The sequence below is a fragment of the Pezoporus occidentalis genome, unplaced genomic scaffold (genome assembly GCF_034315485.1).
Source record: "Pezoporus occidentalis ecotype Australia unplaced genomic scaffold, CSIRO_AGI_Poc_V1 ctg154, whole genome shotgun sequence".
Classification (NCBI taxonomy): Eukaryota; Metazoa; Chordata; class Aves; order Psittaciformes; family Psittacidae; genus Pezoporus; species Pezoporus occidentalis.
In genome coordinates this window covers 1,031,729-1,059,390 of record NW_026913361.1, presented here as the reverse complement: position 1 = coordinate 1,059,390, position 27,662 = coordinate 1,031,729, and the positions used below count along the sequence as shown (strand labels likewise).

General features: G+C 41.3%; 1 protein-coding gene across 20 annotated transcripts in view; it reads left to right on the top strand.

The window, feature by feature from the left end:
* Window positions 1–27,662, top strand: part of ADGRL3 (adhesion G protein-coupled receptor L3) — a 516,853-nt gene that overhangs the window by 310,169 nt on the left and 179,022 nt on the right. For all 20 annotated transcript variants that reach the window (XR_009963392.1, XR_009963393.1, XM_062611552.1 and 17 more), the window contains one exon: window positions 21,455–22,255. Coding sequence is in view for 18 of the 20 variants with exons in the window: in XM_062611552.1 (XP_062467536.1) it covers window positions 21,455–22,255 (801 nt within the window). In the remaining 2 variants the exon portion in view is untranslated. The remainder of the gene's footprint in view (window positions 1–21,454; window positions 22,256–27,662) is intronic.

Genomic DNA, 27,662 nt, shown 5'->3' with positions numbered 1-27,662 from the left:
AAAATATTTGATACCAAGGAATTGCTGGAAATATAAATACTCTGTTGTGTGTACCTGCAGCCTGCAATTGAACTAAAAGCTCTGAATACTTTGGGCTAGGCACATGGAAATAGTTAAGTGTTTTAAAACCCCAATTGTGTCTCTGTAGGGTTTAGTCTTCAAGAGGTGATTAATGCAGCCTTGTTTGATGGTTACCGGGCTGAAGGTGCTTTGCAGTGGACATTGTGTACTGCCTTGCACCATTCCTGGCTGCTCAGGCGACTGAGTAATTATAAAAATGGGAGTGAGAAAGATAGCAAGCTTGGCAGGTAAACCTTGCAAGTGAAGTAACAGATTAAAAAAAAATAAAAATCTTCTTCCATTTAGTGTGAAGTAATCATTATTTAGAACTTTCAGAAACACATTTTCTTTTTATCCAGAAGAGCTTATCCTTGACTGTTTAACTGCTAATGGTGCAACATTTACAAATCCTATGTCTATGTGCTTCGGATAGAATTTTACCAAAGGTATTCATGTTAGGATTTCATTGTCCTTAAGCAAATTGACCAAATAAAATAATAAAAGTCCCACTGATTTGGGTCCTCTGCATCTTTGACAGTAAGATATATGCTCTTCCAAACTTTTAGTGGTAAATTATTTTTAAAGAATTGAATTATATCAGCTGAAAGACATAGAAATAGAGTAACCAGATTGGATCTGAATGCTGTCAGTGTTTCAAAGCAAAACCTTTACTCTGGGTCACTCCAAAGCACTCCAGATCACTCAGTTGATACTGATGATCCCACTACAATGAATGCCGTGACTTGCCATACAGCATTCTAGGGGAAGATGAGTTCTTCATAATAGGATTGTTTGGGCCAGTTGTGTCTAGGTGTTTTATATTTCAGTTGGAAGTGTTGCAACATCAGGTGTGGAAGGGACAAGACATGCAGGGTTTTTTGACATTCCTGTTCAGTTCTTGCTAATGCCCTGAGTCCTTTGTGTTATATTTCTATTGTCTGGTAGGAAACAGAGTCCTGGCCTTAGAGTGTGGTGTTGGTGCGGCAAGTTGCATTTCTATTCCATAGGTATGAGATCTCCATTCTTCTGTTTGCTGGGTATTACTTTTAGAAAAACTAACAGATGCAGTGAACATTTTTTCCTATTTTAATCAGGTTGGTCATAATGTATGTCTTTCCCCTTTCCCCTTCTTTCTTTAAAATATTACATATAGGACTTTGACATGAACTGAAGGTTTTTTACATATATCCCACCCATCTTTCCCTTCTCCAGCTCTAATATATAGAATTAATCTTGGACAAGTTGAAAACTCTCTCAACTCCTCCTTTGTTTCCCCTCAAACTGCAGGGTATTAGCCTAGGATGGTGCTATAGGTGAATTTAATTTTAGCTTACCATTCCTGAATGTGCATGGTGCCAGGAATTGTGTTTTTTCTTTTTTTTTTTACTCTTAACAAAGCTGCATTTCTACACGTTTGCTTAAATGCACAAACGTGAAAAAAATAAAACCCTTTCTAAAAAAGAATTTCCAAGCACTTTAAAATTTGTTTGTTTTTTTTTTTCATATAAAATAAGATTTTTGTCTTTTTATTTTCCTTTGAAACGTTTTCTGAGAACTGCTGAGTAGCGATTCTCACATTCTCTGTGTGGAAACTGTTCTGTACAAGGGACCTCATGTGTAACAGTGTTGCAAATCTAATCAGGAATGCTTCATGGACCTGTGAAATCATTGCTGGATGAAACATTTTAACACAGAAGCAAGCTGTAATTGCCAGAGAAGGTCATGATTGTAAATGCAGTGTTTGGCTGGGTGTGACTTGGGTGAATCTTGATGGTCCAGGAGGAAAACTGGTTGTGCCCTAACCTGTTGGCTGCTATTTTCCATCCCAGTTTTCCTCTTGTGAAACATACCCATTATATGGCTAAAGATTGGAAGACAAAGCAGAAATTCTGATTACAGTCAACGAGCTCAGCATTCTACACACTCAGGTCCCTGGCGTGATGATATTGTGTACAGCAATGCCATTTTCCACTACTGACTTTGTGAGCAGGAGCCTTCCCTGACCTGCTCTATAAATAAAGACTATGTTGCATACAAAGCCCAGTCCCCTTTAGATTTATTAACAAAGAAAGCAACAGAAAATAGCATGCTGAGCTGCTTCCAGGGCTTCTCCCCAAGGACTGCACTGTTCAGACATAAAGTCCTTTCCAAACACCATATGCTTTCCATTTATCCTCCATGCAAGTAAGGGTAGCAAGATGTGCTTTGCAGACCTGCTTAACCCTTTCCTGAAAGGAATTGTATCTCATACTGTCTCTTGGGGGAGGAAGGGCAGGTGAGGGTTGGTGTTTCCTTTTATCTCGGTCTTCACAGCCTGTATTCACTGACTTCTTGTGTAATCTAATAGGCAGATTCTTGCCGTTACAGTAAGGAAATTCAAAGGTCCTGTGACTCCCAGGCCACTGTGTACATATCACACGTGTCACTGTAATAGGCTACCCTTGCAGTTGTGGCCAGGCACAGCTGAGAACATAACAGAGGGCCTAACTAGCTGTGCCCCACTGGTACTTGTTTTTCTTGGCATTTATTTTCCTGAAACACCTAAACATCTCATTTTGCTTTCCCCTACTGTCAATGCCAGCCCTACACAGTCTTGCAGTGATTCTGAGCTCCAGCTTTTACTGTTGTGTTTTCCATTGTCTCATGGTTCTGGTCCATGTTTTTGAAGGTGGCATCTTGGTGATCCTTGGCCTCTTCTGGCATTGCTAGGAAAGAAAAGAGTAAGACCTAAATTAAGAGCCTGCAAAAATGCAAAATGGTGCAGCTCTGGTGGTTGGTATTAAGCAAGTATCCTTCCCTGTGGCCAAATTGGCATCTGTCAGTCTCGCATACCTACACAGCGTGCATGTATGTGCAAAGCCACTTCCAGATTGACTTCATCCTGCAGTCTAAGAGCCTTATACTGTGCAGATATCAGGAATGTGGGAGAAGGAGCATCAGTGAGAGTGCCATATGCCCTGGTACTCTGTTGTTAAAGAAGGGAAGGATGTCAGCACCCTTGGACCATTTGCCATAGGGGCTTTGGTTCCAGCCCCACACTGTTTCCCTGTGTTTGGTGCCGATTGAGCAGCATGCCTGTTCCCTTCTGCCTCAGATGTCATTCATGATTGGTTACCGTGCTGGTGGCATCACAGCAGCTTTGGCTGTTGGAGATGATGGCTGTCACCTCCCCACTCCAGGGATAGGCACTGCCAGCAGGTTCATGCAAAGACAGCTGCCCTGACAACAGGGTGCTGAGGGGATCTGCTTCCAAGCTGTTGCCAGCATCATGATGGGTTGAAGTGCATCCAGAAGGCAATTGGCACTTTGTCCAGAGCACAGACCATGGCCTTTGCTCTTTGGAGCGGACTTGTGTAAAAGAGGAGCAGCTGTGTTGTGCACCAGCTTTAATCTCCTAGTGGCTTGCCAAAGTGCAGCCCATTCTGGGTGTTTAACCTTGTAATGACTGAGGCCAGACCCAGCTCAGAGGAAGAGAAACAGGCTTTTGACAAGCTGAGGAAGACAGAGGAGCATTACTTTCAGGCTTTTCTCCCTCCTGCTGCTTGATGAATCCAGCCATAGAATTGGAGCTATGAAGAGGTTGTCACTAGGGAATGCTTGGCCAGTTGGCAAGTCAACACCTGAAAACAATGCTATAACATAGCAAACCTTTTCAGTTTTTTAAAGCAGATCTCCCCATGAGCAGACATTCCTCACTCTCAACTAGACTGCTGACAGACATTGACAGGCATCCAAGCAGGTAGCAAGACAGAGAGAAAATAGCTTTGAGTTCATTGAAAAGATGTCTACATCCAAATCTGACCACTGCATCCTCTCCTGTGCAAACACGATCCATAGAAGTTCACAACATTGAACCTGTGGGACTAGAGAAACAGAAAAATTATCTCTCTAAAGTGAGGCTACCATCTTGTGATCCCCCAACCATCCTTAAAAAGAGCCAGGCGAGGTGTCCTTGCCAAGCTACACACAGCACACTGGAAGGATGCCGACAGCTGCATTTGGAGTCATCATCCCTCGAGGAAAGCATCTTTTTCATTCGTTATGCTTGCAGGTTTTCATATTTGATTTTGGACTATGGTTAACGTGCTGAAATCCTGATTTGGCACCATTTCCCAGCTCTGCCACGGCTTGCTTGGGCAAAGCAGGTAATAGTTTCCTGCCACTGTTCCCAAATGGGAATCTTAATCAATCTTTAATTAACTCTGACTGTTTTGTTTGCTTAGCTTGCAGGCTATTGGGAGAACAGTTTTTTTCTCACATTAACAGTGGTCTGCTGCCTATTTCTGCTCTGGCCCTGGGATATTGCTATAGGATAAGTACCATGAGAAATAACAGGACATTTTCTCAGTTGGTATCTTTGCTGTTGTGGCAGTCACACCCACAGTGGAAATACTGCCACTGGCTTGTTGATCCACAATTTTGTCTAAGTTTTGAATCCCAGTATGCATAACAGGAGTATGCAGAGAATTAGTTTTGCAACATCTGTGAGACTTGTGTCTACAATAGGATTAAGAGGAACGGAGTTATGTACATCCGTGAAAAAGCCAGCTTTCTTCATGACAAACCAAGTGTTTTAGGGTTTCTTTTGCATTTCATCTAGTCTTCATATTATTTTTCTAACTTTGAGAAAGTATAAAAAATGCTTTTCATTTTTGAAGGTCTTAATGGCATTAGCGTGAAAAGTTGAGAATATATAGTTTTAAAATAAGTATTTCTTTTCCTTGGATGTGAGTTGTGAAGTGATTGTTTCATCCCTTTCTTTAGGAAAATGAGCCTGGTGGTATTGTCTCTCTATATTTGGTTGTGATGCAGAGATGACCAGAATTGTAAGCAGTGAAATACATTTTCTGAGAAGAACTTAAAATTGCAATTCTAACCCAAAGTGGCATGTTGCTTTGGATGGAAATTATAGATAATTTTAAAATGCCTATTTCGGTGGTGTTTGAGTTTATTTTAAAACTTACAAATAGTTTACAGCTCCTTCTTCACCTCAAAATACATATAGAAAAAATAAGAGGAGTTTTTAATGTTCTGTTGCTGTTTATGCTATGGATGCATTCTCCTGGCTACACTCGTGCTTCAGGAAGGAATGAGACTTGTTTAGCAAGTAAAAATATATTGTGGGGCATCCAGATCTCTGAAGAGTTGTAACATACTAGACTTGTCATCTCAGTTATTCATTGGACATATTTCTCCTGTCCTTGCATTCATGCATGGCTGTGCATATGTCAAACACAGTTTCATTTCACTTAATTTTCTACAGATCGTGCCATGAGTACCTGGTTCAGTTTTCCTCTGACTTCACTGTATGAGCTGGAGTAAGCTGTAAAATCCCTGTTTGTTTGTTTGTTTGTTTTTCCATTTTGCCATCCTGAAAGCTGGGGTATTCCAGAGACTTTGTGATCTGAGAATTGCTGTAAGCTAACGGACAGTGAATTAAATACCTGGCCAGCTGTGCCAGGTCACTGATCCTTGCTGTGCCAGGGCTTCAGGGTGTTGGTATTTGTGTTGGCTTCCTTACCTGTAAAACAGATATTACTTGATCAGGTGTGGTTTGGAGGGAGTAGTGTAACACCTACTCATAGCATTAAATGGAGAGTCCAGGAGCCGTCAATTGGAGGTGTATTTTACAAACTGTCAAAGAGGTCCTCTGAAAGATAAAAGCTTCCAGCTTACATTTCTTGCCTCTTGGCAATAACAAGAGCAATGCCATAGTCTTGCCTAGAAGCTTCCCCATGGCTTAAAAACAGAGGCATCTGCTGGGGTTATAAACTGCTTAGCAGCTCAGCTCAGCAGCAGGGGTTCCTGTAAATCGATCAGGTCTGTCATTACCTATAGATTTCACAGCTGTCGTGAGGAATTCAGTCTTTGCTGCACAGCTGTGGGAATGAGAGTGGCAGAAATTCTGGCTGGAAGAGATGGACATGTAGTCACATAAGGAGAGGACAAAAAAGCATGGCGTCTTCTGGATATGCCTTCAGAGGAGGGATTTGGGGATTCTTTCAGGAGTAGGGATGTTTTTCCTTTGTTCTGAGGCACCCCGTAATACTATGTGAAGTGGCATTTCTGTGCCTATTTTGTATTCCTCTCCAGTGGTGTGTTTCAAGGGTATGTGTTCTGATGTTTGAAATCATGAATCACAAGAAAAGTCCTAGTCCGTGAGCCAAACCAGCCTGGATGCACAGCCCAACAGTGAGCTCCTTTACTGTGATCTGGCCTGAGATCATCAAAACCTCAGTGCGCACCAAAGGACAGGATAGCCCTGCTGCTGCTTCCTTCTCTTCCCCCCCGCGCCCCCCCATGCCAGCTGTGTCTCCCAGTTGCCTGAGAGCATGCAGCGCTGGAGCCATCCAATCCATCTACCTTTTCCCTTCCCCTATTTGAGTGTTTCACCAGAACAGGCAGCACCAGCTGATGAGAGCCCCTGGCACCCCATCCTTTAGCTTTCAGAGAAGATCAGTCTCTCAGCCAAAGTAATACTTACATTTCCATCCTTTCTCCATGTCTCAGGTCACATGCACTATCAGCTATTAAGAACATTGGTGCTGAACCAAGGTATGGGTTATTGTCTTTCTGAAACTGCTATCTGTTCTCTTTAAATCAGGGTTGGTCACCTGCTAATTTAGACTGTCTTTAGAGCTAAAGATAAGGCCTTCCACTTCAGTCAACCTAGGTAGAGCCATCATGGGGACCTTATTCTTCTTCCTTCTGTTTTGTGCGTTAGCTCAATGAGAATGTGGTAATGCATCGAAAGTTTAAATTTTTATAGAAGTATGCCTTTGTGAAATACCATGCCACAGAATCTCCTAGCAGTAGAGCAGGCTACCCCACTTACTTGAAGCACTGCTCTTGCCTTCAAGTTGTGATGGAGATGCACAACATCTTAGGCTTTCCTGCACCTGTTGAGGTCAAACAGTTGATTAAACTTTTGTTGGGTTTGCCTAAGTATGAACTGAATTTTTAATGTTGTGTTACTGCCAGGAACATGTGTTATCATGTTGGTGTTTTGCTAGTCATCAGAAACTCTTGCCTCTCTCTAAGAGGTGAAAGTGGAAAACGCAGGCTGTGTTAGCAATGAGCTGTGGTGGCTACTAGTTGAGATGTATTCTGTTGAGTGGTCTCTAGGTTGTGTTTCCATACCAGTCTTTCTTAATGGTGATGCTTCTTGAACTGTTCCACTTCAACTCACTTCTGAGTGCAGCCTCAACTCACCAGCCTTAGGTCACCTAATTGTGCTCACTTTCGGTCTAACTCTCAGAAGCCCTTCCCTCCCACCCCCAAGGTTATTTAGTAACTTGGTGCGAACCTGAATCTTCAAAAGCCTCTCTTAGGAGACGCTATAAGGTATGCTTGTGCTGTTCATGGGCTCAGGCCATGGCACACTCCCATCAGATGTGTTGAGCAGGTCTTGAATGCAGAAGACAGCAGCACGCAATGAAAGGAAAGGGCTGCCCTCTATGCCACCATACCAGCGCGGCCCCACTGATGTTCCTATGGGAACCTCTGGCAATGTGATCATTTGATTCTTGCAGTTCTACCTCATCTAAATTGCTAAGAGATTTCAAAATAAAGAGCATTTATGTGAAGCATAGCCTTGGCATCTAGCTCTGTGCCCTAGACCTCTAGAGTCTCTTAGCTCTATTTCTTATTTTCAGATTACTAAAAGCTGGGCTGGAAACTGAACCTTGCCCTTAATTCTTTTTCCATTTTGAAGTAAGCAAGGTAAATAAGTGTTGTTCAATGTAAAAACTAAGCCTCACCAAAGTAGACGGATTGAATTACCTTATAGCAAAATGAGTGTGTTATATTGTCACCTTTTTTTTTTTTTTTTGCTCTAGCAAGATTTTATTTTTTAAATATATTGATGCCATGGGGAAAATGCTGCATTGGCTATGAAATAGAGAGAGGGCACCACACACTGACCGCTCCAATAATGTGCACCAGTAAATATTGTGTGAGAGCTTCAGGATCCTATTTTTTTTTATTATAACGTATTAGAAGTTAAGCTGTTGCAAAAGCACACAAAAATTTCTCTGGACCTTCATAAATCCTTGCACTTTACATTAGAAATAGTCTTTTTTTCATTAATGATGAAAGAGATAGATCTTAGTGGTGCCTAATATTCAGTTCATTGCAAATAGTACCAAATTTCTATGTATTCACCACATATATTTTATTGCTGTAATTTGTGGTTCTCCCAAGCAGAATAATATTTTTACTTCACTGAATATACCAATGCAAATTAAAGGTCTCGGATGTATTCCTTTAAAGTGATAGTTCATTCCAGCTAGGTCCCTGCTTTATATCAGTACTTAGTCATTAAAAAATAATTATAAATTATATTGTTATTATTCTATGATTCTATGATTCTTAGTCCGAGTTTCAAACAGTGGGGAGCCAAATCCTGAAATCTGTAAAGCGTTCTCTAATTACACTTACGTTCAGAGCATGCATTTGTTAAAAGCTCTCCCTCAATGCTTTTACCTGCGTGCTTGGTTAAATAAATACACCCCAGAACCAACCTGTCAAGGGTCTGCTTGTGTGGCAGCCTCAGCTGGTGGCAGGTTTGCTTGCCGCAGTCTTGTCAAGAGCACTGCAGGGACTCCCAGCTTCATTTCTGCTTCTTGGTCAGCTCTGCATATGTGTGAGGGTTTTCTGTGCTGTTTGGTAGGTAGTGATTAATGGGTGCTTGGCATGGAAGGGAAATGTGTGAAACAGAGGCAAAGGAGGATGCTTGTGCATAGCAGAGAGAAATTTGCTCAGCTGTGATTTGAGGACACTCTAACATTCATCAGAACCAGCACATTTCATGTTGCCTTCTTGTCTGTCCCTCTTGAGGAAGCAGCTATGCCTGTCTTGCACTGCATAGGCATGCACACAATCTCTCCCATTTCCCCAGGATGTCTGGAGCATGAACTGGAGAAAAGACCTGGGAGCCTTTCACAATTCAGCAAGGCATGATCTTCTCTGAAACATCTGCCTTGCAGTTGAGATTTTGTTGACTCTGAGTACTGCAAGGTGGAGTAAAGGAGAAGATGAAATGAAGACTCCTAAGCAGTTTTTTGCAATGCTTGCTTTAGTGGGTTATAGATGGGATGCGAGTGTCAAACTACTGCAGAATCATTTTTTATTAGAGTGACTCGGGAATGTGCCTGACAGTGTAAACTATGCCAGTACCTGTACATTACACGTGAGTGTATGTGCGTGTGTCACACACTTGGGTTAATTATTTAAATCTTAAAATGTTGGAAGTCACTCCTCTGCATGTGAGTGTGCATATGTGCCCACGCACATATACAGCACACTTGCATTAATTACTTAAACCTAAAGATGCTGCAAGTCACACCTTGATTATTTTTTTTTTTTTTTATTTCTTCTTCTTCTTTTAGATAGAAGACTTTTTTTAAATTTACACCAGGTTTTAAAATCTTGTTCTAAAGGACCAGTTCCTGAAGAAGTCTAACAGCTCTTAGACTTCACTTGCTCTCCAAGGTGGTTGTGGTAAAATCCCACCTTTCCAGCTACTTTAAAGGTGTTCCCCCACTTCAGAGAGGAGGAAGAAAAAGAAGTGTTGATTTGTTGTTTGGCTTTGTGAAAATCCTTTTTATATTTTGATGGGCATTTTACTACAGCATCCAGTTGGAGACACTTAAGAATAAGTACTATTGAGAGAGTCAGTTGAGACAAAATCCTGCCCTTGCTGTTTTCTCAGTGGTTTAAAAGAAGCGGTGTTTTACCTACCAAAGCATTATTAAAGGAAACTCAGCCATAGCAGCTGGTGTCATCAATATGCCTTGGAATCAAACAAGAAATATGGTAGATACTCCAAGATGAGATAAGTGCCAAGGCTTATTCCAGAGCAAAGAGCTTTTCAAAAAATGTTTTCTCTGAAGAGTATCAACTTTCACTCACTTCTCACAGCACAGACATGCCTTGGCAATCATGATTAGCCTCATTTGGGCCTGTGGAATCCATTATTTTATAGCTAGTCTCATAGCTGGCAGGATGACAAACAGCTTATTCCTCGTTGGAGAGAAATTGGACAAAAAGACACAGAGCTTTAGTTCAGCATACCCTCACCTAAGACATTTTTTCCCTTCCTGCTTATTGCTTAAGGCAAGACACCTAATGTTTGCCTTGATGGCTCTGTCAGGCTTTTGACATCTCAGATTTATCTCGTGCCTGAACGAGGATGACTCTTTAATGAGCTTCAGGCTTTTGTTCCTTTTTAATTCAGGCAAGGAAGGTTCACAGTTCATTTGGCAAGGAAGATGTAAAGAGCTGTGCAAATAATAGTAATTCTTAATTAGGTAGATTTGCCTATTTGCCATGTCATCTTTCCATGTATTTTATGTTCCAGGAGGAGAAAGTAGGGTGGTTGCCTGGGTCCGTTTACCCAACCCAGTTATACATGAACTAAATGACCAAGGGCAGTAAAACCTAGACTCAAACGTACTCACAAGAGCTCTCTGGGATTAGATTTTACCAGACAAAGTTACTTCCAAAACACCTGTTTCGTTGCGAGTATTTTAACCATTCTGTCTGTCTGTCCTTCCATACCCCATGTCTTGAGTCCTCCCAGACCGAGCTTGCAGCACCAGGAATTAGGTTCCTGCCCTGGGAAGCTACGCTCAACAGCTCTTGAGGATCAAACCCTGGTGCCAGCACCTTTTTGCCCACCTTTGTGTGCACAGAATCCTGTCTTGATGGAGAGGAGATGCATCTTAGTAGTTATTTTATGCCCAGACCTTTTCCAGAGAGGCACCATTAAATAAGCATTCTTGGAAAATGCTTGGCTCTCCTTTTTTTTTTTTCTTTTTAACCTTTTTAGACCTGGAGCTGTAAGTAATGAACAGTAATGCCTCTCTCCCCTTTTATAATGAAGCTCACTCACAGCCTGGCTGAAGTTTAATTCACACCTCCATTGGAGGCACCAGATCTCTGCATCTTGCTCATCCCAGCCATAGGGCTGTATTGCTAAAGAAAAAGCACTGCAGAGGGTCAGCCCTGCAGCCCTTACCTGCCTTACTGGATCTGGGCTTTCACTTCTTTCTTTCTTCTCTTCATTGTGGGAGAATGATGTTCAGGTGGCTGATTCTGCTATAATTTAAAGGCAGCTCACTCTTCTGCTGTTGTGCTGGAAACAATAAGAGGCCAACTGCCAAGGAAAGTTTGGCTGGATGACTTGTAGCTGTAATTGAATTTCACACAGTACTTGTATGGTCCTTTTTTTCCTCTCTCATGCTAACTCATCTTGCTGCTTCTTTTTAGTTGACAAATTTAAAAGAAAAATTCTGGTGCATAACAAGTTGAGAGAGTTGCAGTGTATTAAGTTACTGCTGGTTTCTGTATAAACTGGTGACAGCAGGGGTATATGTTACTAGCTACAGGGTCACAGTGGAACTCTGTCCGGCTTATTTTTCTGCTTGTGATTGTGGTGAGCCAGTGCTCTGGCAAACGCACTTTGACTAGCATAAACAACCTTTTTGTTTCCCAGATACAGGGATGAACTGTTTTTTCATGTTCCTTTATCTCTGGAATCATAGAATGATTTGGGTTGGTAAGACACCTTAAAGATACCTAGTTCCAACCTCCCTACCGTGGGCAGGGACACATTCCACTAGACCAGGTTGCTCAAAGTTCTATCCATCCTGGCCTTGAACACTTCTGGTGAGAACTGTTGCAGTGTCTCACCACCTGCATAGTTCCTAATGTCTAATTTAAATCTATTCTTTTTCAGCTTAAAGCCATTCCTCCTTGTCCTGTCACTACATGCCCTTGTTAAAAAGTCCTTGTCCATATTTCTTGTACGCCCCCTTTAGGTACTGTAAGGCTTCCTTAAACTCTCCCTGGAGCCTTCTCTTCTCCAGGCTGAACAAGCCCAACTCTCTCAGCCTGTCTTCATAGAAGAGGTGCTGCAGCCCTCTGATCATCTTTGTGGCCCTCCTCTGGACTCACTCAAGCAGGTCCACATCGCTCTCATGTTGGGGGGACCAAAGCTGAACAGGACACTGCAGGTGGGGCCTCATGAGAGTGGAATCACCTCCTTCAACCTGCTGACCACGCTTCTTTTGATGCAGACCGATATACAGTTGGCTTTCTGAGCTGTGAGCACACACTGCCGGGTTATAATGAGCTTTCTGTCAACCAACGCCTCTTCTCTGAAATTAAAATCTCAAGTACAGAAGAGATTTATGCACATTAAAATGTCAGATATTTCTTCTGAAGGTGAACTTAGAATATAACAATGTTTGCTGCTACTTCCTCCCCCCCTTCCCTCAGTGCTGTATATTTCAGGACTCATTATATCTTAAGTGAATTATCTTTACTTGAGAAAAACATATTTACCTCTTGGAATAATACATTCGGAAGTGCAGCACAATCACATTCAGTATCTGCTGAAGTTGATGAAGTGTCTGCTTCTTCAGAGAAGCCAGTCACTGTGACTGCTACCTGGAATAATAAGAAGAGGAAAGAGGCAAAGAAAGAATAGATTTTTTTTTGTGGAAATTCAGGAAATCTGAATGTTTGTAGAACCATTCAAAGCTAAAAACGCTCTCACTGATCTCTGCTCTGCAGAATAGCAGCAGCTTCTGCAGGGCTGGACACATGAAAGGGATTTAACCCCAAAACTCAGAATCCCAAAGTTTCACTGGCCTTCTGCAGGACCGATTTTTCTTTTTTCTCTTAACAGAATATTTAAAGGCATATTTTTGTGTGTGTGCGCTTTGGTACCTAAAATTAGAAAATGAGATCACAGTATTTAAGTTCCTAGAAAATTGACCTTGAGGGGACAGCGTCATGGAAAAGCATTTGTTATTTCTTGGGTTTGAGGAAGAGTCCATTTGATGGCTCAGGCCTCTGATGCCTGTCATCCATTATATGAATGTTTAAGAAAAAGATGGCCTCCTCCCAAATAACCTGGTTTGATCTGTAATACACTGGGCAATTTTATAGGAAACTAGCTTTTTTCATCTCAGAGAAACCTCCAGTGGACAAGAGTTAATGTATATTAGTGGTTTCCTGGGTCCTGATGACTGTAAGTTACACTGACAGGTGTTTTAACATTAATAATCTTTAGTATTATTTTAGCGAACATCTATTACATTTAGTTATTATGTATTAAAAAGCAGATTGAAAGCACTGACATTTTAAGGAAGCCCAAATTAATGGTTTGAAAGGTTTCATGAATTTATCAGATGAATGGAAATGTAAGGAAAAAAAAAATCCACTTACGAAAAACGACAGCTTTGATTTCTGCAGATCTATAGATACCATACTTAAGGATTTAATTTAGGCTGTGGTTCGTGAAAGCATTTATGGATTATTGACATTTCCAGTATCCGTACTTCACAGTGAAATTAATTAAGAGGTGATAATTTTGGGAATGTGTTACATGAAGCAATTGTAATGCAGGTTACTTGTAGAGCACCTTAATTTGCTGGTGCCTGGGTATTATACGTAAAATGGAATTTGGAAATGGAGCAAGTGAGATTATTCCTCCCTTTTATTAAATAAAGGATTAGCACTTCATATGCTGTAAAAGGCAAGCATTTTTCCTGTGCAATAAATAAAGTTTGGGTTTTTTTTCTTTCTCCCAGCTTTATGTGAGGGAGCATAATGTGCACACAGAGGTATGTACAGTCAAGAAGAGGGAAATACACTTTTTATTGAAATCTTAAATTTTCTTGGAAATATAAATAATGTTACAGACTGAGTGGGTCCCACCATTATAATCATTTAAGCCTAAATAAACTTTAAAACTTATTTTTCAGAATAGTTTTGGTCTGGTGGAGAGCTGCAATGGAGAGTCTCGAAATGTGTGTAGTTCTTTCCTAACAGAAATTTGGCAGCCATGAGAAAGCTAATTCAGTGCAATATAATTGATAAAAATAATTTCTTCATTCCTTTGGCTGGAGAATGAAGCTCTGAGTGCTTTATATTCAAGTGTCAGATTGCTCTTGTACTGCAAAGCCAGGGCTCTGTTCCCCATTTAAGTGCATGTACACACTTGACATTGCTACAGGTGAAGATCCCCCAGGTAAAGCAGTGGCACAAAGTGCAGTCTGTTACGTATTTATTTGTTGTACCTTGCCAAAGGAAGCTGACATTGTTCTTACTCTGTAAAGGAAGGGAAATGATTTCTAGAAAACTTGTCATGTTGAGGAGGGAACAAATACTTAAAAATCATAGTAAAGTGAGATTAGGTGGCACAAATGGGAAGATAGCAACAGTATGTATTTTCAAAGTAGTCTTAGAAAACCTACTTCTTTCATTCTCTGTTTACTACTGAGCCAAGGCCCAAGAGGGCTTCCCCTATTGCATGTTAATTTTTTTTTTCACATGAAAAGCTCATGAAATGAGTGTTTCACTGAGGCTAACACGACTAGTGGTAAATTCTGGCTTGGGGGCATCTTGGTGTGGAGGATGGGGATGGGGGCTGGTCACCATGTCTTCTGTAAGCAAGAATAGCTGCAATGAAGGGACTGAGACCAAAGACCATCATGTTGCTGTTGCTTTTCCTTTGTCTAGAGGCAAAATGTCATCTGACCTTCTCCTGGCTACAGCTTGCTTCAGTGGATGTGACTGTGTTTCTGTTATTAGGGCATTCAGGGTCCAGTGACCACCCACCTGTGCAACAGAAGGGCTCCAGGCTTTCCTAGAAGGACCATGGGGATGAGAGAAACAGTGGTATATTCTTTGGTTTGCATCTGTGCTGCACAGAGTGAATGCTGAGCTTGGCTATGTGGTCTCTTTTGTCATTTTAATTATATGTCAAAAGAAGAAAATTAAGCAGAGATGGGTACTTCTGTAGCATTTTGAACTTTAGGCTGCCAAAACAGCATGTGTCATGTAAATGCCAAGCTAGCTAACTGTGCTTCTAGCAAATTGTATGTGGGAGTTTGAGTGTCGTTTAAGTTCAAATTAATAAAAGAAGAGTATTCTCAGATTTTTTTTCGTATTTTAGCATGGCTTTGAGCAGCCTGGTCTAGTGGAAGGTGTTCCTGTCTATGGCAGGGAAGTTAGAGCTAGCACCCAAACCATTCTGTGATTCTGTGATTCATTCCTTGGGTTTAGATAAATTTCTCTTAGGTCAGGCTTCTACAGAGTTCATCTTTTCTTAAACTGTGTTTCCCAATTCAGATCTGTCTACATACCACCTCTGTTTCCTGACAGTTGAGTTTCATGATAATAGAGCACCATGGGTTTGAAATGCATACAGGATGGGTCCTGGGATGGGGAGCCAGAGGGACAAATGAGAATCTGATGACACTCCAACGGTACCTGTGCTCCATTCTGATGTTGCCTCTGATCTGTCAACTGCTGTATTTTCTCAGAGACCTCAACAACTTTCTTAAATTTTAGGTGCTGAAAAGAGAAACTGCTCAGGACTTCTATTACTATTAGCGTGGCTGGGAATGCATCCTGCCCAACAGCAGATTTTCCCACACCCTAGAGGACAGTTTCTCTAGCACTGACTATGGAGTCCTGTCATCAGTGATCCACCATGCTGGACATGCTGTGAATCTGATGCCAGCCTTTCCTGTGTATTGCCTAGTTGCCTAGACTACTGCCTTCTCTTTTAATAGCTAAAAGGAAGTATGTTGTCAACATGTGCTTTGGTGCCCTGAATTTTGACCATGCCTCTTGTTTACTTTAACCTTCTTTTAGTAGGGGAACACTGAGACTTCAGCACCCAGTCGTTGTCTTTGAAAGAGTGCCTTCATTTCCAAGCAGACTTTATATGGGTGTGCTTTGGGGTGCCTTGCTAGGTTTGTGGCTTCCAAAACATGTTCCTATTCAACCTAAAACCCACAGATGGTAAGTGGGGGTGCATGTATTGGGAATAAACATGCAAATTGGAAAAGCTCTCTGTGGATACTGTAAGGAGGCCCTCAAGTCAAAGGTTGAGAGAGTTGTGATTTCCTGTTAGCACAAGGCTGGCCAAGGAGATTGGGGTCTAGGGATTAGAGAGAAAAAGAAAAGCTCTAGATCCCAGACTATCCTTATATGAGGAACCCTGGTGCCAAGGCAATTTCCAGACTTCATTTAATTATTAAAGGGAGCTCAATGCTTGAGCCTGGAACAACAGGGCTCAGAGCCAAGTAGTGGGTCGGCTATACAATGGTCACCATCTTGCACCATGGGTCATTTATCCAGGCAGGGCACAAGGCCAGTACTATGCCTTTTGGGAATGTTTCTCCCTAGCTGGTTCCCCAGTGCCATGAATCTTTTCAGCTTTGCCTCCCCATGCATTCTGGTCCAGCTGGTTAGTGGAGGCGAGATGCTGTGGTAAACGACATCTGGCATGAAGCACCTTCAGCATGGCTGAGGGACTGCGTCTTGGTCTGCTAAGGTCAGCCTCAAAACCTTGTTTTCTTGGTCCTTCTGTACTGTCATTAACCATGTGTTTAACACTGAGTCTCTGAATATTAAATCAGTTTGACCTCTGAAGGACAGGAACAGAGTGGATGTCATTTATTCTGCTATTAAATGTTTGTCCGCAAAACGAACAGCTGTCAAAGTACAGGGCACAACTTTTTACTTACTTTCACAATTTTAACATCACCCCTACTCAGATCATAGAATTATAGAATAGTTAGGGTTGGAAAGGACCTTAAGACAATTTTTTTTTGCCAGTAGTTTTGTGCTGCTGTTGTGGGTTTGAAGCAGTGTCGGGGAGAGAACTCTCTATAGGACTCTGCCACTCCATGCTTATGCCTTAAACAGTTGAGTGCAACTCAATGTGGTGGTAAGAAAATGAGCAGTTAATGTTGTTCAAGTGTTAATTGTGCCAAAAATTTAAAGTGTATTTTCAGAGGCTTAGTCCATCAGTACTAAGAGTATGTAATTCATTTGTTTGTGTGATTTCTCTGAATGGCTGACAGAAATCTGCCTGATTGCTCAGGAGTAGGCTTAATGGCTTATGATCGGACACTGGTGTTGGTTTTTCTTCTGTACAAAGAAACAGCAGAAAATCAGGTTACGTGGAAAGTCTTGTTTGTAACTCCCCTCAAACCTGGCAAATGTTTCTTGATTTCCGTTGGGCCTCTGGTGCTGTTGAAGCCAATGGCACTGGCCTGCAGCTGGCATAGGAAATTGAGGTAAAATACCATTGTTCTGCTCCAGTGCAGCGATAGCAGGAGTGGAAGATGTCATTGTAAGAGAAATAAATGTGTACATCTGCTTTTTCTGTAGATCCCTGCAGGAAGGTAAGATGCCTTCTGTGTTATAAGCAGTATTTAAATTCTATAGACTGGCACAGGCATTGCAGAGATGCACAATTGTCTGTAATTGGGCATAATTAAAAAAAAAAAAAAGAAATTCCAGTACTTTATGAAGATGGTTTTGCAGTGATATTGCAGAACTGAAGGGATAGTCAGACCCTAATTAGACCCTTCGTTTTAATACTGCTCAATGAGCCAAATCCTCTATGCTTCCCATGCAACCTGTTTGAATAATATGACATCCCGATAAAAGCTGAATAATTATTGAAATTCAAAAGCATTAAGTCTTAAATCAGCAGGAGCAAAATACGTATTTGTGATACATATAATAGAAAGCACCGTGCAGGGGGTCACCAAAACACATACCATGTCTGGAATTGTAAGAGAGCTGGATATGGCACTGACTGCTAATAACACATATGAGCTATTCAGGAGAACGGTAATCAGTGCTTCAGGTCACTCAGCTCAGCTGGTCGCAAATATATTATCTCCTGCAAAAGCTCCTCTCTTCCTGCCTTACAATATCACACTGTTGTTCTAGTGTATTACAAAAGCTTTTGCTCGTTTGGAAACATAAATTACTACCTTCTAGGCTGCCAGAGGTACAGTATACCATCAGCCAGAAGAATCAGTGTGAAGCCATGCATTTGGGGATCCGTCATGTTGCTTTCTTGCTTTTGCCAAGGACATTTAATTTTTTCTGCATACCTTACTTAACTGTGGCCCGCCACAGCCTGGAATGGGGAGAGCAATTTCTGTGTGGATTTCTTCATTTTCTGGGTCTGGTGCTTTTTTAATCTTGCTGGTTCTTTCCCTCGCAAAACCAGGTGCTTGCACTGAAATGTGTCATTTCTGCTCCTTAGAGCCCTGACAGCCACATGGTGATAACGTTTGCCTTTAACCTTAACTTGTTATGAGGTAGACTCAAAGCCCAAATAAAAAAGACTGTTAAAGTTTGGAAACATTCATTTTGGGAGCTGCAGTTGGCTCCGGATGTGTGCCTCCCTGCACGGCAAAGTGCAGATCTACATGTCTAGTCAATGCATTTGCAGTCTTAGCCTGAAATCATTCTTCCATTGAGCTTGCAGTTTCCCATCCAAATGAATGAGACTTTTGAATGCAAAGGGATTTGCAGTCCCAGCACCGGAGGACAGTCATTTGGCAACTGCCTCAGTCTGGAAGAGGCCAGGGTGAACTCTGTGCAAGTAAAAACAAAATGCATGTGCATACCTTTGCATTCCTGTCTCGCTTCTCTGAGCAGAGATCTCTCAGCTGTCAAAACCATACTGTTTTGCTGGCAAGTTCTTGCTTCTCCCTCAGTGATATTTTATGAGGCCTGCCTTCTCCTACAGTCTTGGAGAAGAGGCCCTGCAGAAATAGCAAACCCCAAGGCTGGGAGTGCAGAAACTGTTTGGTGCCCCATGATGCTGTAAGAAGAAAGAGTCTGTGCACAACTGCAGGGGACTTTTGGATGATGGCTCCAAGGCCTCTTGCAGGAGGTTGTTAGCTGCAGAAACTGTTACTGAGCATTTAGCAATTAGTAAGTGCATTAAATTTATTTATTCTGACTGCAAAGGTCTTTGTCCAAAGGGATGCAGCCTCTTCAGCAGCATTATTATGCATGGTGAATAATTCACATAAAAATATCCAGCAAGTTATGGGGTTGGGCTTTTTAAATAGTGCTTAGGTATTTTTAACTTGTTAACATGCGAGTCTTTGGGATCTTGTAAATCATATGACAGTATTTAATTTTATTTTTTCCCAATTCCTACTGAAGGTTGTTTCTCCGAAACATAAGCAGGACTCTACAAAAACCTAACAATGTGCTTCATTTAACTACTCTAAATTGTCTGTTTGTGTCATAAGGGAATATATTAATGTCTGAAGACAATATTCTCCTGCTTAAAGTAGGGATCTCTATTTTACAGGATTTTGGTGAAATATATGAAGATGTATATTCTATAAAGTTTCTCTCTAGAGTTTTTATTCTATACATAAATCTGTATCAGTCATATTTCAGTGTATGGGTATTTCATTTTGCTTTATGAAACCAGTCCAAGGCTGCTGCTGACAAGTATCTCAAAAAGTTCATTTTGGGGCTTGATATGTCCCAAGTGTTGTTTTTTTTTTTCTTCTGAAAGACTTTTGTAAAGTTAAAATTTATATGTATTTTGTTCAGCTTGTCTGCATATTATCCAGTGTATATCAGAAGAAGGGCTTTATCTATACATATATGTAAAATGTTCACATACTAAAGTAAATTAATAAAGCTTCCTTTTCATATGAAAGAGGTGAAGAAAAGTACCTGGCCAATACAGTACCATTAATCTATTCTCTTTTCTCCTTTCTCTCTTTACCTCTCTCTCTACAATAGAAGTGGAACAAAAAGGTAATTAAATACCTTTCAAATTATATATATTACTTATGTATAGGCTGTTATTTAACAGTTTAACGTTTTAGTTGAAATACTTTGTCATTAATTCTCACTACTTTTTTGTTAAAGTTTATTTAGTATCTCTGCTGCTCAACTTCACCAGATAACTCATTTTTGCTGAATTTTTTTTACCAGTGCCACATTTTTTCCATTAAATTTCTGTTCAAAGGTTTAGATAACTCACTCTTTTCCTGCCCCAAAGAATTTGGAAAGTGTGCATACATATGTATGTACATAAGTATATCTAATTATGCCATAAAAGCTTCTTGGAAACAGCACCGCTTTATCAGCAACTCTGGGTGATTACTTAGACTCCAATAGAGCAATATGCTTTCACACCAGTTACTAAATCTTATTTTCCTCCTGTCTCACTCTCCAGAGGATATTACCAATTTCTGCATTTCTGAAAATAATTGGTTACGCTCCAACCAGGGAGCACGAACACAGGATCCCATCTGCCAGCCCTGTGCTACCAGAAGCCTGTGGTGGGATGCCTCTTCATGCCTCCCTGCTGCCCATTCCATCGTCATGGTTATTGTACTACTCATGCTCATGGAGATTAGCATTACAAATAACCAACCACTATTCTCCTCCTGAAGCGTGTGAAGCACCTCAGGTCAGGAGGATGCTACTGGGGATGACAAGGGCTGAGCGAGCCAGTTTTGCTCCACAGCGTCCTTCCTTTTGTCTCCCCGTCCAGCTGGCTGACCTCTTGGCGTTGGCATTCCCACGATGCCAAGGTTAGCTGGGCACCGTCTGAGCCTCCTCCCAGGTGCTGGGCATGCCCTGGCTCCACTCAGCCCCCCTGAAGTCTGAGCAGCAAAGCACTCCGGTTAGTCAAACTGCTCCTCTGTGCTCCTCTCATGTAACAATAGAAGGTATATGTTTTTAAGTTTGAATTACTACTATATTTAACAGGACATTTTTTAACTGATTAAAATCTAGACCTTGGGTTCCTCTCCGGTGAACTTTATTCTTTTCCTTCCTTCTTTCCTTTCTTCCTTCCTTCCTTGTCTTTTCTTTTCAGCATCCATACGTCATTCATTTTTAATTGCGTGGACTGCATGTTTTGTGTGTCCTGTAGCAGCTTTGAAAGCCTCATTTCTAGTTATACTACAGATCTGTAGACGGATGTTTCCCTCCTCCCCACTCTCCCCACTCCCTTTGCTTTAAATGCTCTTCTGAGTTGCTAAGGGATTCGCCTCTGCTTTGCTATTGGTACCCTTTAAATATTTCATATCGCTTGGGCTGTAAAGATGGGAATTTCTCTCTCTTATTTTCATTTCTAGGCCATTTTTCTGTGGATTGTTCAAATAAATATGTGGATCAATTCCTTGGGAGTTTACCCCTTCACCTAGTAGGTACAAATTCACTGCAGAATATAATGGAAATACAAAGCCAGAAATTCTTTGGGGGCACATATTAATTTCAGAGTTTACAAAGGCAAGTGGTCCAAGTAAGTGCACCTGTAAAAACAGATTTGAAAAGCAATAAGAAAATGAGCCACAGGAGATAGAAAAAGCAGGGAGAAAAAAAATCAGTTTGATGGAGCAAATCTTGTTCTAGAGACATGGCCAGTGGGACGGCTAGTCTCCAGCTACAAGGCATTGCTTTTGGGTTTTCTCTGATCTCAAGTATCCTCTGCTCCAGAGCTAGAAGCTGTTGAGATGTTTGAGCCAACCGCTCATTAACTTTGGTTTCTTTTGTTTTAAATTCTTTTCCCCTCCAACAGTTTTTCTTTGCCCTGGACTGCTGAAAGGAGTATACCAGAGCGAACACTTATTTGAATCTGACCACCAATCTGGTGCCTGGTGCAAGGACCCTCTGCAGGCATCTGACAAGATCTACTACATGCCCTGGACACCGTACCGGACGGACACACTGACGGAGTACTCCTCCAAGGATGACTTCATTGCTGGGAGACCAACTACTACCTACAAACTCCCTCACCGGGTGGATGGCACAGGGTTCGTGGTGTATGATGGGGCTTTGTTCTTCAACAAGGAACGAACCAGGAACATAGTCAAGTTTGACTTGCGGACAAGGATAAAAAGCGGGGAGGCTATCATAGCTAATGCAAATTATCATGACACCTCTCCCTACCGCTGGGGAGGCAAGTCTGATATAGACTTGGCTGTGGATGAGAACGGGCTGTGGGTAATCTATGCAACAGAACAAAATAATGGCAAAATAGTCATTAGCCAGTTAAACCCTTACACATTAAGGATTGAAGGGACGTGGGATACTGCCTATGACAAGAGGTCAGCTTCTAACGCCTTCATGATCTGTGGGATTTTGTATGTGGTGAAATCTGTGTATGAAGATGATGACAATGAAGCCACAGGGAATAAAATAGACTACATATATAACACTGACCAAAGCAAGGATAGCATGGTGGATGTACCCTTTCCAAACTCCTACCAGTATATTGCTGCTGTGGATTATAATCCCCGGGACAACCTCCTTTATGTATGGAACAACTATCATGTTGTGAAATATTCCTTGGATTTTGGCCCACTGGACAGCAGAGCAGGTAAGTCCTTTAATACTGAGCCACAATCTGAATCGGGCTTTCTATCTTTCTTGCAAATAGGGTGTAAAATTGAATTAGACTTCTGTCTCACTGATATGTCTACGTTTCTGTAAGTTAAATCCCACCACAATGCCTATTATGGATATTAAGACATTAACATGTGCAGAATATTTTTTTTTAACTTAGTTTGAAATGAAATGGAGAGTTTGCTATGCGTTACCTGTAAACAAGCTGAAACAGTCTTCAAATGTCCATGCTGTTGTTTGCATCACAGGGATAGCAGTCTTTTCTCCTTAACGGAATTATCCTCTGTATATCAGATTGTTTTCCCTTCTGCAGGAATTTTGGCAAAACAAAGCATGGAAGATACTATCACTGCAGACAGGGGAAAAATGCCAGCCAGTTTAAATGACTGCATTCTATTAAGCTGAGCAAGTTCAGGTGTTCAGGGAAGCCAAAGCTAATTGCATATGTGGGCATGCACCCAGTAGTGTGTGTCTAGAGTTGAGTGAGGAATTGAGAACAAAAACTTCCAGATTGTTGGGTTATTTAAAATTTCTCTTTCTTTTTCAAAGCATTTGATGGCTTACTATGACTCACTATACTTTCTGTAAGAGAACGTTCCCTAGAGGATTCCCAGCTTTTCCACCCTTTTTCCTGTTAGAAATTATGCTGGTAATTGCTTAGTTCAGTTATATTCCTTTATCTTCACCAACTTCTTCATTGTTTTGCCAGTATTATGTTCACAGTTGGCATTGTATTAGTAACATGACTTAATCTATATTCTGGTCAAATTCATATGACAGTACAAGAATTTCTAAACAGCATTTGCTCAGTTATCAGGTAGTTTCTATGCTGGACTGTGCACTTCAGAAAAGCTGAAGAAGTAAGAGGAAATGAAGAATTAAGGTCATTTGTACCGTAAGCTGTTTGGTTCTTAATGACAATTCCCAAAACATTCTTTTTGTTCATCCAGAAACTCAGAAGTGGATGAATCGATTCAGGGCTTCAAGTTGCAAAAGAGAAGTTGAGAGGTTTCTGTTGCTGAATTTTATTTTTTTTTTTCCTGTGTGCAGCCTGTTATGTGTATAAAAATGGATCAAGAGATGCTGAAAGAAACTGTGGATATGAAATCCAGGGGAGAGGTGGAATAAAAGTAATAAAATGGCAGTGACTTTCTCATTTTTATGCAAAAATGTGAGGAAGAAGAGAAGGAAATCTTGAAGAGGCAGATGAACAAAACTGTGTGAGTGTTAAGAGAAGAGCAGGGACATTTTCAATGATGTTGACCTCTTCAAGATCTCAAATGAGCAAAAAATGAAGTAATACTCATTCTCCCAACTTAATGATGAGCATGTACTTTCTGAGTACTGGAGTGAAGCAGAGCAATTTGTGAGCTATCCCTGAGGAGTGAAAATCAATTGCATCCCTTCTATTTCATGGAGTTTCTCTCATTTTCAGTGAAATATTTCTAGGTATTACATCAGAATCTCCACTGCTGCTTTTTCCTGTGGTGACTCTTGTCAGTAATATCCTCTTTAAGATAAAAAAAGAAAAAAGCCATAATTGGTGAAAACCCCGAATTTTATGCTTTCCTGTAAAAAAGGAAATGTTTTTCCCCCTTTTCCCAGTCTAAGCTGGTTTGATGGGAAAGCAGGTGAAAACCTGGAAGAGGGCTGAATGTGCAAGGTCTGTGATGTGCAAGGATTTGATTTGTCACTGTTTGAAGCCCCTGCATTTCATTCATGTTTGGATGAGAATTTAAAATCCCCCAGTGCCTCAGATGGAAAGCTGAAGCTGTTTTTGGCTTTGAGTGGTGGACATAAGGGGGTTAATCTGGTGTCAGAGAATCTGGTTAGCCTTCTCTGATGTTTCTTTCATGCAATTTTTGATAGCTTTGTAATGTGGGGACAAAGCTGAATTCTACATGCATTTCTCTTCTCTGAAAATTGCCAAGATTTCCTTTTTGGCAGAAATTTATAAGGATCCCATTACCTCACTATTTTATGGGTTTAGAGGACTTTTGAGAGGACTGCTCTGAGAGCAAGTGAATTTTTTGATGAGACATCTCAAATGGGCCAAGGTATTTCGAAGTGAAGAAAAATACCTTTACAAAGGGAGTTTATTGCTCCATTACCTTCACAGCCTGATTAGGGGGAACGTTATGAGTCAGTCAAACAGGAACACTGATTTTGAATTGTATAAGTGAACAACGCCTGTTTGATTGTAGTTGGGTGTTTGTTTTGGGGTTTTGTATTTTGTTTTTTTGTTGGTTTCATTTCTTTCAGAAAGGAGCCAGGAGACCAGGTCTGTGTGACTCTTTCTTTTCCAAGTTCAGTGCAACACATTTTCTGGTTAGCACCAAATTTCATGCTGCATTGACTTCTATATAATTCTAAATGCATGGCTGGCATAAGCCCAGCTCATGCACCAAAGAGCAGAACAGGAGCCAATGAAACACTGGGAAAGCAGTGAAGGACCAGGATATTTTATTTAGTTATTTATTTAGTTATTTTTTTATAGAGTGGAGTGTGGGTATGTGTTTCCCCTCTCCCCTTCCAGAAGTTGCCAGTGTTTGTTTAGAGCATGGCAATGTTCAGTGTGGCCATTTTCCATAGGGTTACAGTTTGAGTAGTAAAATATATAAAAAAATATTCGCTTAATTAGAAAATAAAAGATTATAAAATTGATAGGTTGAACAAATTGGTTGTTAAAAGACAATTAAGTGTGAAGTTTTAGGAGAAGAGCTCTAAAAACCAAACATTGATCTTAACAAAAGAAGTAATATATTTTTCTATCTAAATAGGCAGTAACATGTTTGAAACATTTTTCAAATCTCAAGTATCATACATTTCAGGGCTATCTAAAATAAAAAGAAAAACAGGTGCTGGGGGCTCCAGTTCACTTAGAATCAAGCATTTTCAGTCATTTTCCAAACTATCCAGGGAAAATGGAAGGAAGCAGAAATCACTTAGCTTATAGGAAGGGCAGGGATCCCATCCTCTTGCTCTTCATAGTAATGAAACATTTTCTGTGAGTTTTAATTAAAGGTCTGTTTGTGTGTGTAGGTTTGGAACATATTTGCAACCTGCGCTATCTCAGAATTTCTCTCACCCACTGTTTAAAAAAGTCAGCTTTTACTGCTCAGAGTAAGTGAGTGTCAAACCCTGGAGTTTCTGTGCTCAGCTTCTGTAGCAGCTGAAGGTACCAGGGAAGACAAAATATTCTGAAGTCGTAAGTGAAGCACAATGCTGGAGTCAACTGACCTAAAAGCAATTTAGCTCTCTTGACTGAATTAAAAGTAATTGTTCATTTTTCTCAGAAATGGGAAAAGCTGCATTTTAAGGATTTGACACGCTCTCTTTTTTTTTTCTTTCTCTTGTCTGAGGTTGTTTTCATTTATCCCAAAGCCAGTTTTGAAAGCAAGCAGTCCTCAGTGCCTGCAAATTCCAGGAAACCTGTCATTAATGTCTACCTTCAAGTGAACCTGAAGGTACCAAAAGCTTTCAAAGCATATTTTCTTTGTTTATGCTGTTTGGCCTTAAAAGTAGGGTTTTTTTGAGGATGCTTTTCCATAAATACTCCTGAGCTTTTGTGCTATTTCTTTGTAGATGCTTTTGAGTTTCATAGAACTGAAGAATAGTCAGGGTTGAATGGACTTTAAAGATCATCTAGTTCCAACTCCCCTGCCATAATCAGGGACACCTACCATTAGACCAGATTGCTCCAATCCCCATCCATCCTGGCCTTAATAAACACTTCCAGGGATGGGACAGCCACAACTTCTCTGGGCAACCTGTGTCAGTGCCACACTGCCCTCTGAGTAAATAATTTATTCCTAATATCTGATCTAAACCTACCCTATTTCAGTTCAAAACCATTCCCCCTTGTCCTATCACTATATATCCTTGATTCCAGATTTCATGTAGGCCTTCTTTAATTACTGAAAGGCTTCCCTAAGGTCTCCCTGGAGTTTTCTCTTGTCCAGGCTGAACAAGCCCAACTCTCTCTGCCTATCTTCATAGGAGAGGTGCTCCAGCCCTCTGATCATCTTCATGGCCTCCTCTGGATTTGCTCAAGCAGGTCTATGTCCCTCTTGTGTCTTGGAGATGCCACTGCTGAATGCAGAACTCCAGGTAGGGTCTTGCAAGAGCAGAGGGGGACAATCACCTCCCTCGACCTCCTGGCCATGCTCCTTTTCATGCAGCCCAGCATACAGCTGTCAGCCAACACCCCCAATTCCTTCTCAGGGCTGCTCTCAATTCAGTCACTGCCCAGCCTGTAGCTGTGCCTGGGATTGCCCCAACCCAGGTGCAGGACTTGCACTTGGCCTTGTTGTACTTCATGAAGTTCACACAGGCCCACCTCTCGAGCCTGTCAAAGGTCCTTCTGGATGGCATCCCTTCCCTCCAGCATGTTGACTGCATCACATAGCTTGGTGTCATTTCCAAACTTGCTGAGGGTGCACTCAATCCCACTGTCCATGTCACTGACAAAACAGTGCCAGTCCCAACACCGACCCCCGAGAGACACCATCATCACTGGTCTCCACCTTGGTCATTGAGCTGTTGACCACAACTCTCTGAGTGTAACCGTCCAGCCAGTTCCTTATCCACTGTGTGGTCCATCATCCATCATCAAATCCACGTGTCTTCAATTTGTAGACAAGGGCGCCATGCAGGACAGTGTCAAACACTTTGCACAAGTCCACGTAGATGGTGTCAGTTGCTCTTTCCTTATCAAAGTCCCATCATAGAAGGCCATCACATTTGTCAGGCATGATTTGCCCTTAGTGAAGCCATGTTGGCTGTCACCAGTCATCCCCTTACTGTCCATGTGCCTTAGCATAATTTCCAGGAGGATCTCCTTCATGATCTTGCCAGGCACCAAGGTGGAACTGACTGACATGTATTTCCCTGGGTCTTCCTTTTCTCCCTTTATAAAAATGGGGCGAAAGATTTGCAAATGGTTTGCTAATTTGAAGTGATAGTGAGAATAGCTCTGCAACTCTAGTAGTGTTTTGCATTACATTCTTCAATAATTTGAACCTACAAAAGTGCTCAGTTTTTTTTGTGTCCCAGTAGATATGTGCAGAGAGGGAAACAAAAGTCTATTAACAGAATTTTCCACGACTTAATCAGTCTTAATATTCACCAGAGTTACCTGTTTTAATCATCACCCACTTGTGATAAAGTCTGTGTAAACAAATTCAAGACAAACATCAACAAATCTTCATCTCCTAAAAGGTAAAGTGCTCCCATCCCATTTCCCAGCACCATGCTTGCACACAAACACGTATCTCCTGGCTTTGCATTTCTGCACCTCCCTGGGCAGTCATGACTCCTGGATGGGCACCAGGTGGATGTTACTGGCCAGCAGAAAGACCAGAAGAAGAAGAAAGTTTTGT